General features: G+C 39.4%; 2 protein-coding genes and 1 long non-coding RNA gene across 3 annotated transcripts; all 3 read left to right on the plus strand.

The window, feature by feature from the left end:
- The first annotated feature begins 252 nt into the window (after positions 1–252).
- On the plus strand, positions 253–1,047 carry LOC117279424 (uncharacterized). The gene has a single exon (XM_033658966.2). The coding sequence runs from the start codon at positions 253–255 to the stop codon at positions 1,045–1,047; it is 795 nt and encodes a 264-aa protein (XP_033514857.2).
- Positions 1,048–11,904: 10,857 nt separating this feature from the next.
- Positions 11,905–12,339, plus strand: LOC138905492 (uncharacterized). Its single transcript, XM_070194015.1, has one exon. It carries the CDS (start codon positions 11,905–11,907, stop codon positions 12,337–12,339), a length of 435 nt encoding a protein of 144 aa, XP_070050116.1.
- Positions 12,340–14,166: 1,827 nt separating this feature from the next.
- On the plus strand, positions 14,167–14,899 carry LOC104107322 (uncharacterized). The gene is made up of 2 exons (XR_688775.4): positions 14,167–14,305; positions 14,423–14,899. It is a non-coding gene; the product is annotated as an uncharacterized lncRNA (long non-coding RNA).
- Positions 14,900–17,825: the final 2,926 nt, after the last annotated feature.

Raw genomic sequence — 17,825 nt, forward strand, 5'->3', positions numbered from 1 at the left:
GCACCTGGATGGGACTGGATCACTAATTCATCTCGTACACAAAGAGGGAGAATATGGATGCTATGGAACCCCAACCTTGAAGTGATAACTGAACTAGATGTGCATCCTCAATTTATACATGTTCAAGTAAAAGTGATAGCTGTGAACGTTGAATATCATTCACTGCAGTGTATGGCTTACATAGTATAAATGATAGGCTGGTCTTGTGGCAACAACTGGAGCAAATGGTGGCAGCAAGGACCCTGGTTAATAATGGGGGACTTCAATGCCATATTGAATGTAGAAGACAGAGTACATGGTACAAAGGTGCAGGATGCAGAAACAAGAGATTTCGGAAAGTTTATGGTAGAAGCTGGGATGACAGAACTACAAATAATTGGAAGATCATACATATGTAGCAATAATCACACATATAGTAGGATTGATAGATCCATAGTTAACTCAAACTGGATGACTATAATGCCACCTCTGTTAGTGCAAGTTATGGACTATATCTTCTCAGACCACTCTCCACTCTGTATTGAATTGGGCAGGCCAGAAAACAGATGCAGGAGAGCATTTAGATTCATGAACTGTATAGCAAAACACCCTAATTTCACCAAGGTAGTAGAGGACAATTGGAGACAAACTAATAATACACACTATATGAAGGACATCTGGGAGAAGCTAAAGCATGTTAAGAATGCCATCAAAGAACTGAATGTCAAGGAGTTTAATGGGTTCATAGAAAGAACCAAAGACATCAAAGGCAAGCTTAAAAATGTACAGGAAGACATGAGAACTCCAAACCACCCACAGAAGTTATTTGAAGCAGAAAAGGAGTTGAAGATACAACTTGAGAAATGGGATTTGATAGAAGAAAGCATATACAAACAGAAATTCAGGGTGCAATGGCTAAAGTTAGGAGACTCCAATTCAACATACTTCTTTTCAAGCATGAAGAATATGAGAGCACAAAACCATATCAAGGCTTTAGTGTCTACTGAAGGTAGAATGCTACAAACAGAGAAGGGCATAAATGAGAAAATACTCAAATTCTACAAGTAGTTGCTAGGAAATGCAAATACAACAGTGCCAGCAATACATCCAAATATAATGAACACATGTCCTATACTTAATAGAAGGCATCAACAAGCACTCATTACACCTTTTGACAAAGAAGAAGTATATAAGGCACTACAGGGGATAGATGAAGCTAAAGCACCAGGGATGGATGGTTTCAACTCATGCTTCTTCAAAAAAGCCTAGGCACCAGTTGGGGAGGAGGTGACCAATACAGTGTTAAAGTTATTTGAAACTCAATACATGTACATGCCATTAAACTGTATTGCTGTTACACTAGTGCCAAAAGTAAAGAACTCATCTTATGTGAAGGAATTCAGGCCAATTTCCTGCTGTAATGACCCGGCCATTCGTTTTGAGAATTTAAGTCTCGTTCGGCGGCATAAGGCCCTGAGTAAATTTATATTATGTGTATTGACTTGCATGCATAGTTGAATTCAATTACCGGATGATTCGGAGTGAGTTATGATACTTAGTCCCTAAAATAGAAGTTTAAGCCTTAGAATTTTGATCGTAGTCGGAACTGTATGAAGACAACTCTAGAATGGAGATTCATCAGTTCCGTTAGCTCCGTTAGGTGATTTTTAACTTAGGGGCATATCCGGATTATATTTTGGAGGTCTGTAGCTCATTTATGCTTGAAATGACGAAAGTCGAATTTTTAGAGATTTTGACCAGTAGTGGACTTTTTGATATCGGGGTCGAAATCCGATTCTGGAAGTTGAAGTAGGTCCGTAATGTTAAATATGACTTATGTGTAAAATTTAGAGTCAATCGGACACAGTTTGTTATGTTTCGGTATCAGTTGTAAACATTCAAAGTTTCAAGTTCATTAAGTTTGAATTGGAGGGTGATTTGTGTTGTTAGCGTTGTTTGATGTGATTTGAGGGCTCGAATAAATTCGTATGGTGTTATAGAACTGGTTGGTATGCTTGGTTGAGGTCCCGGGGGCCTCGGGTGAGTTTCAGATGCTTAACGGATCGAAATTTGGACTTGTGTAATTGCTGAAGCATTCAAGCTTTTCGTGTAATCGCACCTGCGTTGGGGTGGCTGCAGGTGCGGACACGTACATGCGAGAGGCCAAGCGCAGAAGCAGGATTGAGGAGATGGCCATGGATCGCAGGTGCGACCATTTGATCGCAGAAGCGGACCCAGGTTTGTAAGTCAAGTCCGCACCTGCGCTGGATTTTTCACAGGTGCGACGTCGCAGGTGCGACTGTGGGTCCACAGGTGCGAGATCGATTGGCAAAAAAGAGGAAATTTAGAGGGTTTGGTCTCATTTTTATTTTGGGACTTTGAGAGCTCAGATTTGGGCAATAATTTGGAAGATTTTCAGAGGAAGCTTTTGGGTAACGATTCTTAACTCATTTATGGTTATATTCCACTAATCTATAGTTGATTTCATCATTTAATTAAGGAATTTGGTTGAGAAATTTGGGAAAAAATGGGAAAAGTTCTTCAAATAATATTTTGAGTTTTGATTTGGATTTTGATATTGGATTTGGATAATTTTGGTACAAGTGAACTCGTAGTTGATTGGGTGTTTGTATTTAGTGACTTTTACCCAATTCCGAGTTGTGGGCCCGGGTCGACTTTTTGGGCTGAATTTTCGATTCTTTGCTAAAGTTGCAGATTTATTATTTAAATTAGTTTCTCGTAATTTTATTCATGATATGTAATTGCGTTTGGCTAGATTTGGGCCATTCAGAGTCGGATAATCGTGGAAAGGGCATTATTACTGATTGATTGAGCTTGGTGCGAGGTAAGTGTCTTGCCTAACTTCGTGTGGGGGAACTACCCCTTAGGATTTGAGTCTTCTATGCTAATTGTTGTCCATGTATGCAAGGTGACGAGTACGTGCTCGAACTTATTTGTGAAAAGTTGGCCTTTTAGGGTTTTTAGGTCCTTGTATTCACTGATTATGCAGTTATTATGTTATGAATACGTCTCTTAATTACTAGTTTCACCTCTATCTGCTTTAATTAGAATTAATTGCTTCATGATCCGCCCTTGATGCTTATTTGAATCATATGTTCCTTAACTGAAATTGTTATCTCTTCTATTGCCATGTTATCTTTCCCATAACTGCTTATCTTTATTTGAAGTTATAATTATCTCTTTTGTAATTATTCATCCTTAATTGAGGCTATGATTATCTTTCTGTTGCTTATCCCTAATTGAATTTGTTGTATCTCTCTCTTAATTACCAATCTTAAAAGAAGTTAGATATCCTACATTTTAGTTGATTTGTCCTTATTTGGAATTATTCGCCATGTGTTTAGCTTCCTCGTTGTCGAACTGTACATTGTGGACCGTTGTTATATAATATTTCCTTTCTTGTTGAGTTGTTCTTATTATGACTAGCATTCTCTATTGTGGCCACTCCTTGTGAATTAATTCCTCCGTTCCTTTGAGTATTGGAATTTCTTAGTTGATTTATTTATCGTACCCTTGTATTAGTGTTATTTTTGTTGTTGTACTTGTTGTTCTTGCATATTTACTTTGGGACTATGAGGCGGCACCTCGGGAGATCTCCCTGTCTTGCATATTTACTTTTGGGACTACGAGACGGTACCTTGGGAGATCCTCTGTTGAGCATTTACTCTTGGGACTAAGAGACGGTATCTCGGGAGTGCCCTATGTTGACATCTTTTTGTTTTGGGGTTGCACGAGGTTTCTCCCGTGCTATTGTAACTATTGATATTTGCACATGCGGTGTGACAATGAAGGATATATATATGTGGGTTGCACATGTGGCGAGACAAGGTAGGAACATTATTATGCACGTGTGGCGAGACAAGGCATGCATTTACTTTACTATTGCACACCTGGCGAGACAAGGTGGGCTATGTCAGGGATTGATTTGTGATGGCCTGGGGGCATTCTTGTTGTTGATATTTGTGTAGTGGTACACTTACCCGTGTGAGCTTTATCTTGTGAAAGTTGTGAGAAAACATTCTACGTGATGTCCGTTCTTTTGTTTATGCTCACTAGCTGGTATGAACTATGTTAGAACACTTGCACAAGCATACACGTGGTTAAGTACACTTATCATATAAGACGTTTTCTTGATATTGTTGAGTATAAATGCACACCTTGCTTACTTGCCTTCTATGTGAGAATGGCTCTATTTGGCACGTGAGTCGTCAGTGCGGTTATGAGGTGTAATAAGGGCACAGGATGCCAAGTGTTAGGGTTCACGTATTGAGACCCATGAGTTGTGATTTCTCCGAGGTTCAGTACCTCGTGGAGTTTGTTGACTAAAATCTGATGTGAAAGCGGTCGTTATTGCTGAGTTATTATTTGTTCTTGTTGTATCTGTGATTCAGATTTAGGTTGTGTTTACGTTCACCCTTCTATGTCATTATTATGGTATTCTGTTGATACTTGTTATTGTCCTTTCCTATTGCAATTACTGTATTGTTAGTCATATCGCGTAGTCTTTATGTAGATATTATACTCTGTTGTTTCTATACTTGTACTTTGTTCAGGTCATTTAGTCTAGTAGGTATCTTGACTATTTCTCGTCACCACTCCACTGAGGTTAGTCTTGATACTTGCTGGGTACCGCCGTGGTGTACTTATATTACACTTCTGCATATTTTTGTGTAGATCCAGGTATTTCAAAGTTAGTTGATCATTAGCTAGTTGTGCAGATTGTTGTTGTGAAGACTCAAGGTAAACCTGCTGCTACTTTCGCAGTCTTCAGAGTCACCTTCTGATTTGTATTCATACTGTTACTTTATTTCAAATAGTTGTATTTAGAAGAATTGTAGCAAACTCTGTAGAGCTTATGACTTGTACTATCGGTTTTGAGAATTGTGAATTTTATAGAGATTTTTATTTCAAAAGTTGTTAGATGTTATTTATTATTGTTGTTATTCAGTAAATGTTAGGCTTACCTAGTCCCTAATACTAGGTGCAATCACGATACCCAACAGAGGGGAAATTGGGTCGTGATAAGTTGGTATCAGAGCTCTAGGTTCATAGGTGCTACGAGTCATAAGCGAGTTTAGTAGAGTCTTGCGGATTGGAACGGAGACGTCTGTACTTATCTTCGAAAGGCTACGAAACTATTAGGAAAGTTGCACTTCCTTCATTCCTATCTTGCGAGTTCACTGATCTCGAAGTTTGAACTTTTATCATTTTATTCTCTCACTGATGGTGAGTACGCGAGCTGCAGTCACTAATGACGTTACCCCCAGAATAGATGTCGCTAGTGGTAGAGGCAGAGGCTAACGAGAAGCACGTGCCGCAGCTAGGGCACCTACCAGGGCAGCAGCTGAGGAGCCGCCAGTAGTTCCAGTGGGGGGGAGGGGGAGGGGCAGGTACCGGAGGGGCCTGCTGTTACCCCCCGGACTTCAGGAGACCTTAGCATAATTCCTGAGCATGTTTGGTACATTGGCTCAGGCGGGGTTGATTCCGATTGCACCAACTATTTCACAGACCGGGGGAGGAGCTCAGACTCCCGCCGCCCACACTCTAGAGCAGAGAGTTCATGTTGGTCAAGTTTCAGGTGTCATGGCGACACAACATGTGGTCCCAGCTCAGCCCGTGGTTAGGGCAGCAGCATCTGAGGAATAATAGCTTAGACTTGAGAGGTACAAGAAGTACCACCCTCCTACCTTCAGTGGATTGGCGACAGACGATGCCCAGGGTTTTCTTGAGAAGTTTCCCCTCATTTTCCGTATTTTTGGGTATTGTGGAGACGAGCGGGGTTTCTTTTACCATGTTCCAGCTCAGGTGAGTGGCTTATCAGTGGTGGCGGGCATACGAGTTGGGTAGCCCGGCCGAGTCAGCTTCACTTATATGGGTTTAGTTTTCAGAGATGTTCCTAAGGGAGTTTGTACCTCAGTCCCTTCGAGATGCATGGCGCACAGAGTTTGAGCAGCTGCGCCAGGGCACTATGTTAGTGTTAGAGTATGCCGATAGATTTAGTGATTTGGCTAGACATGCACCTCTTTTGGTCGCTACAGTTAGAGAGTATGTCCATAGATTCATTGAGGGGCTCAGGCATGATATTCGGTTCAGCATGGCTTGGGAGTTAGAGTCGGATGTTTTGTTTTAGCAGGTAGTAGGGATCACTCGCTAAGTAGAGGGCATGCGGGATCAGGAGAGAGGAGACAGACAGGGCCATGAGAGAAAGGACAGGCGAGGTCAGGAGAGAGAGGACAGGGAGATGAGGAAGCCTCGTAGACCGGAGATATCTATTGGTCCTTATTTTGGAGGCAGGGTACGACATGGTAGAGGTTTTGTGGGTTAGCCAGTTCAGTTTGCACTTCAGGCTTCGCACAGTGTTTCAGGTGCTCATGGGTCTCAGAGTACCCGTACCGTACAGTTCCCACAGCCACATCAGCATAGAGGTTGCTTCGAGTGTGGAGATACCAGCCACCAGGTGAGAGATTGTCCTAGACTCCGGACAGGTGTGTCATAACGGAGTATTTAGGCGAGTAGAGGGTGCCTAAGAGGGGAAGTCCCGACCCGTTGATGTGTTTCAAATAGTAGGCTGGAGGCCACTACGCCAGATGATGTCGTACAAGTATACTTTTGATTTGCTACAGAGGGGCACCATTCGTATTTTGATTCGGTTCGGCTTATAGGGGCGAGCTCCCCTATTTGTTGTCCCACCTATGGGTGAGTTCATGACCTAGTATTATGTTTATGTGTTTGCCCCTGTTGGGAGATTCTATAAGCGATAGCCGTGTCTATCATTGTTTTAATTCATTATTGAAAGTTACGAGACTAGAAATGAATTCATGTTGTCTATTATGGCAGGTTTGATGTGATTCGTGAGTAATTTGGATATGATTTGTGATTTGATACTCTACCGGGGTGAGAGTTCAGTAAGTGTTGTGACTTTATTGGCAGAATTGAGTTAGTGGAAGATTTCAATTGGTATGATATGTATTCGACTTGTGATTTAGAGTTGAGGGTGAGACCCTCGTGATTCCATGTGATTTGATATATTTGAGTTGGACTGCGTGCCGCGGTGGAAGTTATATCAGGATGAGATCCTTGTGATTTGTTCATATACATTAATTTTTCCTTTTAAATTGATTTGTAGGATGGTACTCATAGAGAGTTGTGCTTGTCGGACCTTGTTTGATATTTCTCTTATGTGTTTCTCTTTACATATATAGTCATTTTTCTCTTGAGTTTTAGCTTGCGGGGTGTGTGCCCCATGGTGTTAGTTATGACTTATTGATCCGAGTGTATAGTTATGAGGTATTCATGTTGCTTTCATCATTGTCAGTGTTGTGGAGGTTTGAAACGGGTTGCTAACGGATATGAGGCTAATTGCCGGTGCTGGTTTTGATTACGGGGAACTATTGTGATAAGAAATGTTATTATGGGCCTATGCATGGTGTGTCACATTGTGTGGCTGTACCTTGCGGGTGTAGGCATGAGTTGCCGAAGTTGGTTGATAGTGATACCGGGTATAGATTTAGAATCGGGTCTTTTGGAGATGAATGAAAGGTGAGAATTTTGACTCTAAGGCTTATAGTGCTGGTAGAAAGGATAAATTAAAGTTGAGATGGTGGCATCAGGCTTATACGGATTTGGGTGACGTAGGGTCACCCGCGGGTGTATGTTGGAGATGTGCTTTTAGTGATTTGAAGACTTCAAATCGATTCTTGGCACGTTCGAGGACGCACGTTTGTTTAAGAGGGGAAGGATGTAACGACCCGACCGGTCATTTTGAGAATTTAAGTCTCGTTAGGCGGCATAAGGCCCTGATCAGCTTCGTATTATGTGTATTGACTTGCGTGCGTGGTTGAATTCAATTACCGGATGATTCGGAGTGAGTTGGGACACTTAGTCCCTAAAACGGAAGCTTAGGCCTTAGGATTTTGACTGTAGTCGGAACTGTGTGAAGACGACTTCGGAATGGAGTTTCGTCGGTTCCGTTAGCTCTGTTGGGTGATTTTGGACTTAGGGGCATGTCCAAATTGTGTTTTGGAGGTCTGTAGCTCATTTAGGCTTGAAATGGCGAAAGTCGATTTTTTGGAGATTTTGACCGGTAATGGACTTTTTGATATCGGGGTCGGAATCCGATTTCGGAAGTTGGAGTTGGTCTGTAATGTTAAATATGACCTATGTGCAAAATTTGGGGTCAATCGGACGCAATTTGATATGTTTCGGTATCGGTTGTAAAATTTCAAAGTTTCAAGTTCACTAAGTTTGAATTGAAGGGTGATTCATGTTTATAGTGTTGTTTGATGTGATTTGAGGGCTCGACTAAGTTTGTATATTATAGGAATGGTTGGTATGTTTGGTTGAGGTCCCGGGGGCCTCGGGTGAGTTTCAGATGCTTAACGGATCGAAATTTGGACTTGTGTAATTGCTGAAGCTTTCAAGCTTCTGGTGTAATCGCACCTGCGGTGGGGTGGCTACAGGTGCGGACACACACGTGCGAGAGGCCAAGCGCAGAAGTGGGATTGAGGAGATGGCAAGAGGTTGCAGGTGCGAGGGAAGTTCCGCATCTGCGAGCCCATAGATGTGCTTGAAGTTCCGCAGATGCGGAGAGTGAGTTGTAGGGGCAGTCCGCAGAAGCGGACATTTGTTCGCAGGCGCACACTCGCAGGTGCGGGCATTTGATCGCAGAAGCGGACCCAGGTGTATAAGTCAAGTCCGCACCTGCAATATATTTTCCGCAGGTGCAGCGTCGCAGGTGCGACTGTGGGTCCGCAGGTGCGAGATCGCTAGGCAAAAAAGAGGTAATTTCGAGGGTTTGGTCTCATTTTCATTTTGGGACTTTGAGAGCTCGGATTTGGGCGATAATTTGGGAGATTTTCAGAGGAAGCTTTTGGGTAATGATTCTTAACTCATTTATGGTTATATTCCACTAATCTATAGTTGATTTCATCATTTAATTAAGGAATTTGGAAAATAATGGGAGAAGTTCTTCAAATAAATTTTTGAGTTTTGATTCGGATTTTGATATCGGATTTGGATAATTTTGGTACGAGTGAACTCGTGGTTGATTGGGTGTTCGTATATTGTGACTTTTACCCGATTCCAAGACGTGGGCCCGAGTCGACTTTTTGGGCCGAATTTTTGATTCTTTGCTAAAGTCGTAGATTTATTATTTAAATTAGTTTCTCATAATTTTATTCATAATATGTAATTGTGTTTGGCTATATTTGGGCCATTCAGATTCAGATAATCGAGGAAAGGGCATTCTTACTGATTGATTGAGCTTGGTTCGAGGTAAGTGTCTTGCCTAACTTCGTGTGGGGGAACTACCCCTTAGGATTTGAGTCTTCTATGCTAATTGTAGTCCGTGTACGTGAGGTGACGAGTACGTGCTCTGACTTATTTGTGTAAAGTTGGCCTTTTAGGGTTCTTAGGTCCTTGTATTCACTCATTATGCAGTTGTTATGTTATGAATACATCTCGTAATTACTAGTTTCACCTCTACCTGCTTTAATTAGAATTAATTGCTTTATGATCCGCCCTTGATGCTTATTTGAGTCATCTGTGCCTTAACTAAAATTGTTATCTCTTCTATTGCCATGTTATCTTTCCCCTAACTGCTTATCTTTATTTGAAGTTATAATTATCTCTTTTGTAATTGTTCATCCTTAATTGAGGCTATGATTATCTTTCTGCTGCTTATCCCTAATTGAATTTTTTGTATCTCTCTCTTAATTGCCAACCTTAAAAGAAGTTAAATATCCTACATTTTAGCTGACTTAACCTTATTTGGAATTATTCGCCTTGTGTTAGCTCCCTCGTGGTCGAACTATACATTGTGGACCGTTGTTACATAATATTTTCTTTCTTATTGAGTTGTTCTTATTATGACTAGTATTCTCAATTGTGGCCACTCCTTGTGAATTAATTCCTCTGTTCCTTTGAGTTCTGGAATTTCTGAGTTGATTTATTTACCGTACCCTTGTATTAGTGTTATTGTTGATATTGTACTTGTTGTTCTTGCATATTTACTTTGGGACTACGAGGCGGTACCTCGGGAGATCCCCCTGTCTTGCATATTTACTTTTGGGACTACGAGGCGGTACCTCAGGAGATCCTCTGTTGAGCATTTACTCTTGGGACTACGAGACGGTATCTCAGGAGAACCTTTGTTGACATCTCTTTGTTATAGGGTTGCACGAGGTTTCTGCCGTGCTATTGTTACTATTGATATTTGCACATGCGGCGTGACAAGGCGAGATATATATATGTGGGTTGCGCATGTGGCGAGACAAGGTGGGAACATTATTATGCACATGTGGCGAGACAAGGCGGGCATTTACTTTACTATTGTACACGTGGCGAGACAATGTGGGCTATGTCAGGGATTGATTTGTGATGATTTGTGATAGCCTGGTGGTATTCTTGTTGTTGATATTTGTGTAGTGGTACACTTACCTGTGTGAGCTTTATCTTGTGAAAGTTGTGAGAAAATATTCTACGTATTGTCCGTTCTTTTCCTTATGCTCACTAGCTGGTATGAACTATGTTAGGACACTTGCATAAGCATACACGTAGTTAAGAACTCTTATCGGATAAGAGGTTTTCTTGATATTGTTCAGTATAAATGCACACCTTGCTTACTTGCCTTCTATGTGAGAATGGCTCTATTTGGCATGCGAGTCTGTCAGTGCGGTTATGAGGTGTAATGAGGGCACAGGATGCCAAGTGTTAGGGTTCAGGTATTGAGACCCGTGAGTTGTAATTTGTCCGAGGTTTGGTACCTTGGGGAGTTTGTTGACTAAAACCTGATGTGAAAGCGGTCGTTGTTGCTGAGTTATTATTTGTTCTTGCTGTATTTGTGATTTCGAATTTTGGATGTGTTTACATTCACCCTTCTGTGTCATTATTATGGTATTCCGTTGATACTTGTTGTTGTCCTTTCCTATTACAATTACTGTATTGTTAGTCATATCGCGTAGTCTTTACGTAGATATTATACTATGTTGTTTCTATACTTGTACTTTGTTCAGGTCATTTAGTCCAGTAGGTGTCTTGACTGTTTCTCGTCACTACTCCACTGAGGTTAGTCTTGATACTTGTTGGGTACCGTCGTGGTGTACTCATACTACACTTCTACACATTTTTGTGCAGATCCAGGTAATTCGAAGTCAGTTGATCATTAGCTAGCTGTGCAGATTGTTGCTGTGGAGACTCAAGGTAAACCTGCTGTTGCGTTCGTAGGCTTCAGAGTCACCTTTTGATTTGTATTCATACTGTTACTTTATTTCAAACAGTTCTATTTAGAAAAATTGTAGCAAACTCTGTAGAGCTTATGACTTGTACTACCGATTTTGGAAATTATAAATTTTATAGAGATTTCTATTTCAAAAGTTGTTAGATGTTATTTATTATTATTGTTATTAAGTAAATGTTAGGCTTACCTAGTCCCTAAGACTAGGTGCCATCACGATACCCAACGGAGGGGAAATTGGGTCGTGACACCTGTTGCACTACAATACACAATCATATCAAAAATGCTAACCAACAGACTACAAGGACAAGCTGCTTTTGTACCTGGTAGGGTGATTGATAAAGGACAAGCTGCTTTTGTACCTGGCAGGGTGATCAATGATAATATTATACTTAGCCACGAGCTAATAAAGGGTATGAGAGAAAAGGAATATCACCTAGATGCATGATCAAGATTGACATACAAAAAGCCTATGACACACTAGAGTGGGTGTTCCTGGAGCATGTGCTTATTGGGTTGAATTTCCCTGAGACATTTGTGAAATGGATTATGACCTGTGTACAAACAATATCCTACTCTATTGTAGTTAATGGTAAGGCAACTACTCCATTTGTTGCAAAGAGAGGGGTAAGGCAAGGGGATCCATATCTCCATATCTTTTTGTAATAACAATGGAATACCTTACCAGACTGCTGAAGACTCTGAAGAACAACCCTGACTTTAACTATCACCCTAGGTGTGCAAAGCTAAACCTAGTGCAGTTGGGATTTGCAAATGATCTGTTCCTATTCTGTAGGGGAGATGTGATATCTGCAAAGATATTGTATGCTTGTTTTGATAGTTTTTCTAAGGCTTCTGGGTTAGTAGCTAACCAGGAGAAAAGTTTTGTCTATTTTGGAGGAGTTGCTCCTAACGTACAACAGGGAATCCTACAAACTTTGGGCTTCCAAGCTGGCACATTGCCTTTTAGATACTTAGGTGTACCTCTGAGCTCTAAGAGGCTATCAGTTGGGCAATGTCAACCCCTATTAGACAAAATGACCGGAAGGATCACTACCTGGACTGGAAAACTAATGTCTTATGCAGGCAAGTTGCAGCTGATTTAGAGTGTACTTATAGCTATACAAAATTTCTGGTCTCAAATATTCATATTGCATTAAAAGATCATTTAGGTGATTGAAGCAATTTGCAGAAGCTACATTTGGACAGGAGCTATAGAATGTTCCAAAAAAGCTCTCATTGCTTGGAAAAAGTTATGCTTGCCTAAGGTTGCTGGTGGATTGGACATAATAAACATTGGCTTATGGAACAAAGTAGTTGTACTAAAGCACTACTGAAGTCTGGGACAGAAAAAGATAGATTGTGGATCAAATGGGTCCACACATATTATATAAAGGGAATAGGATGAATGAAGTAAAACACAAGCAGACATCTTGGGTTGTGCAAAAGATCTTCAATGTAGGAAAATATATTGAAGAGGCTGGGCTAATAGTAGAGGAGACTATGAACAGGGATAAGTTCTCCATAAAGCAAATATATAACAACATTCGAGGTGATTATTCTAGAGTTCATTGGGGGAGGCTGATATGTAATAATCAAAGCAGTCCAGGGTGGTCCTTCATTTTATATATGGCTGCACATAATAGGCTATATACGAGAGATATGCTTATCAAATGGGAGATGCAGAGTAGCCCGATATGCATTTTATGTGAGCAAGAACATGAAACCACACAACACTTATTCTTCTAATGCAACATAGCAGCTAGAATGTGGCAAAAACTACTCACATGGCAGGGTGTCAGCAAAGCTGCAATGGGATGGTCTGAGGAGATAATATGGGCAATAAATAATGCATGAGGGAAATGTGGAAAAGCTGAAATATATAGAATGACTTTAGCTAGGAGCATTTACTATATCTGGCAGGAAAGGAACCTAAAACTGATCCAGAACAAACGTAGATCAGAGGATGTGATTGTAAAGATGATTATACAAATTATACACTGTAGAGGAAGCAAAGTACCAAGACTAGCAAAGCAGATGGCAAGCAGGGGCGGACCTAGAGCATTGAATACGGGTTCCCGGGAACCTAGTAACTCTTGCGTAGACCCTGTATTTATATTAAGAAATTTACTAAATATTTATAAATATCTAACTGCATATTAATTTAAAATTATGGTAGGAACCCATAAGCCTCAAATCCTAGATCCGCCTATGATGGCAAGCCTAAACTTCTACCCATGAAGCAATAAGGAGAAGGTCTAACGAGGTGCACTAAAATAAAGGATACTCAGTAATAAAGATTTCTGAAGGTTAGAGTTAGCTAGCGTTTGGCCATAAGTTCCCAAATTTATTCTGAAAAATCTGATTTGGGTGAAGTTTGATTTGAAGATGAAAATGTGTTTGTACATCAGTTTTCAAAACATATTTTTCAAATTTATTTTGGAAAACATGAAACGTGAGTTATACCCACAAGTTCTAAAAACTATCACAAATACCCAACAATACCATTATCAATAACATTCATTATGTTATCGCAAACCATAGTCCTGAACATAAATAAATTTGATACAAAATTATTATTTTTATAATGAACTACATGATACATTATCGGGTGATCGAGAAGACGAAGCAATATTGTTATAAAATAATAAATGGTGGACTCTTTTATAAAATACGAAAGTTTGGGACAATTTTTAAAATATGTAATAGTAATATTTTGGCCCAAAACCAGCTATTGAGCTGAATTTGAGATTTGAAATTTTGTCAAAATGTAGGCAAAATCTAGGGCCAAACATGCGTTTGCCAAATAAAATTCAAATTTATTTTGGCAAAATCTATAGCCAAATGGGTCCTTAGTAGAAGAGATTAGAGATGCATGCTAAAGTTGGGGTTGCATGTCCAACTTTAGAAGGATGACATACTTGTACAGAGTATTCACATAAATAGAAAACTTATTTACCAAAAAAAAAAAAAAAGAGCAAAAACTAATGCAAGATTAGAGAGCCAAAACCCTAAAACACTAAAGAGGCCAAAATCTAACGAGCAAAGTCTTGTATTACTCTGGAAGCAAAGGTTCCATCTTCTTCCTCTGTCTCAATCCCCAATTTCAATCTTCCAAAATTTGTTATTTTATTTATTTTTACAGATTTTAATCTTAATTTACAGTTAATCACTTTTTCTTGTTCTTAGATCATGGGATTCGTTTCTTGGCATGGCAACATGGATCGGCGACCGGCGATGTCGATGCAACCAATTGGAGCCATGGGCGTGGCTGGGTTTTCTCTGCCTTAGCAAGAATACAAATCCGAGCATCTAATTTTTATTTATTTATTTTGCCTTTGCCATTGCTGTAATTTTGGGATGCGTTTGAATTCTCAACCTTTATTGTCACACTTCTAGGAAATCTTGCTGCAGTTTCAGCTATGCACTCCTTTGCTGTGTTTCGTGCTATTGAGGTCGAATCTTTCCTTTTATTTCTTGTCCCAATTAGTTGGTTGTACTTGTTTATAATGTGAATATGTATATTTAAGTCAGTATCCTATGCCTTGCACAATAGGTGTTTGACATTAGGTATGACAATTACTTTCCATTTGGTATGTGTTCTAAGATCGTATTTGTGGTTTTCTGCACCATCGTTAATTGAAAACTTCTATATGCGTGTGTTTACTTTGATTTTCTGAACCTAGTTCCGCTTTTGCTAATCTGAAAGCATTTTTTCGATCACTTCCTTGCTTCAGATTAATTGTTGTTCTATGTTGCCTTTATGAGATCGATATGTGAAATTTTACAATTATACAATACTATGACTTTATATCAATAGCTCATTTAATTCATATTCGGTGGTTTGAACCTTGTTGCTTAGTATAATTTTTTCAATTAAAGTTGGTTTTGAAAGAAAAGATATATTACATGATATGTGGGAGCTTTACATGACTCACGAGTTACTTTCTTCATTCTTTTTAGGTTAGAAGTGTTTGTCAGTAAGTCTGTAGCAATGAGTTTTTGAATTCGCAGCTAAATGTATATATAATTGCCACGTTAAAAGGATATGGCTATACATTTGCTCTTTTTATAGCAAATGAAAATTTTAGCTATAATGTTATATATTTCATAGCTAAAGGTATTGATTCTTAGCTACAATATAAAAATGGTTATGGCAAATACTTCAACTTATAGCTATAGATTATTTTTTTCATAGTTAATTACGAGTACTATTGCCACGAGACCAGGCTATAGAAATAGCCACAAAATTTTAGTTTGTGTGGCAAACAAATTCAATCTCTTGCTACGATGCAACACCTTGTGGCTACAATATGAAGATAGCTATAAGTTTTGTCCGTTCGTGGCAAAGGAATAAAATCACTTGCTATAAGTATATTTTTGTGGCAAATTCTTTTTACTATCACAGCTACAACTCAAAAAAATTTCATAGCAATAAGTATTAGTTCTTAGCCACAGACCATGTAAAGTTTGTTGCTAACTTTTAGTTACGCTACATCTTACTATGAATGCTACGGAAAAAAATATGGTGGCTAAAGTGTTTAGCCACATAAATTTTCATATTTAGTTACAATGTATTTCGTAACTGCATATGCATAATGTTGTAGTGAATTAATGTTGAAACTGAATACTTAACTGAACGTGAATATCACAAATAAAGGCACATAACAATTGGTAATACACATAAGCGTGTATTCATGTCACATGTAATATCGTACTGAATAAGAATAAGTGAACTAAGTATTGGATCACGAAAAGACATGACTTAGCTTTATCTAACATATGGAGCACACGGGTTCTAATGAAATTCCTAGTTCCCCAATTCCAACTCCATTTCCTTCTCCTTCCCTTTGAGACCCAGCGGTCAAATCACCACACTCATACTCCCCAACCAACCCTCCTTCGGTAGCAATAAGTAGCATAGTTTCTACAACTTCCCTCTCACTCACACCTAACAGTGTAGAATCAGCATATACAAGAGAGGCATTACCTGATGAAGAGGCAACATTCAGATCAAACGTCGGAGCAAGATGAGTGATATGCACTTTTGATGTTTCACTACTACCTGCAACATCCTCTTGGGCTACAATGACCTCCCCAACTTGCTGACTTGAAACCTCTGGTCCCTCTTCTCCGTCTATTATTTTGTCTTTTGCCATTTTTCCCGACGAAGCAGAGGGAGAAGTTGAGGGTGATAAACCATTTGGGTGTTTGATTTTTCCAGCTACTGTAAGGCCTCGTGAATATTTAGACATTATACGCCGATTACTACCCTAATGGCATGAATGAGATATGTTTATTATCTTGATCGTAGTATGTGGTGTTTGTCCAAGGGTATATCACCGAATAGTAAATTTTAGATCAATGTCCATGGAGAGTATATGTGGCAAATTTAATGAATATGATTAGACTTACATTATATTAAAAAGAAGAATGAAAGTCATATTTCCCTAAGTTCCATTGGAAGCAAATTTAATCATCTGTTGGTTGCCTTTCTAAAATAGTTTATGGCCACTTTTACTAAGATGTGAATTTAAGTAATAACTACTTGGGCCACTAGCTAAGGGATCAAATTAAAGAGAATGGCATATGTTAATAAACTCCTTGGTCCAAACCCATGGGTCACGTGACTAGCAACCCCAATAAGTGTAGGAAACTGAAAAAAGGGAGAAAAGAAAGAAACCTTTTTCTAAGGATTGGAAACAAAAGCTTAAGGAGAACGGCGTACAGCTTCTGTCGAGTTACACAGGTAACATCTCCGTGTTGACACAGTGCACTAGGTTTTATTCTTTATTAGTTCTTCCTCCTTTGTTCTTTATTACCAAGTATATATGGAGATAAATATTCTAGTTATAGACAAGAGTTAAGGTATAAGTGTGTATTTGGGGAAATTTTGAAATAATGAACTGATAAGATTGAGATGAATTAACTCTTCTACCAAGAAATAAATGACATCCACAATACATTGGGGAAAAAACTGTTAGAAAAACTAAGGTATTTGGTCATGATCTCTTGTACGGGTGGTCTTAGGATATTTTTGAGGAATTTGCTAAAGCACTAAACCTTGTTGAGAAAAAATATATATATTTATATGATGGACACAGAAGTAAAGAATTTTAATTGATATGATTTTTCTTGTTAGGCAATGTAAGATATTTTGAACCAGCTAAGGTTCTTTTGTCCCCTGCCCGTAAAAGATTTTTTCTTAGCTCACTAATTATTCTATTTATTGGTATCGTGATTGTGACGGTTTCGAAATTGAATTGGTGCCAATTAGTACTACATGGGAGCACCAGAGAGACTTGCTCCCTCTGCCCAAGAAGAGCACTCTGCTCCTACTTGGGATGAAACCTTATGCTCTAAAAAAGAGCCTCTGGACAATACTGACCCTTCTCCTTCTCCTCACTTTTACGCAGTGCCATTAGACTTTGTAATTCCTGAGATGAGACCTTTGTCTGAAGAAAAGAATGATTACAGTGATGAGGACTATGATGATGTGACTATGGCAAGTTTTATTGCTGCTAGAAGTGGTAGGGCAGTTCTCAAAGAGCCCGTTCTTAAAAGACCCACTACTAGGCAGCAGAAGAAAGAA

This window comes from Nicotiana tomentosiformis, chromosome 2 (assembly GCF_000390325.3).
Source record: "Nicotiana tomentosiformis chromosome 2, ASM39032v3, whole genome shotgun sequence".
NCBI lineage: Eukaryota > Viridiplantae > Streptophyta > Magnoliopsida > Solanales > Solanaceae > Nicotiana > Nicotiana tomentosiformis.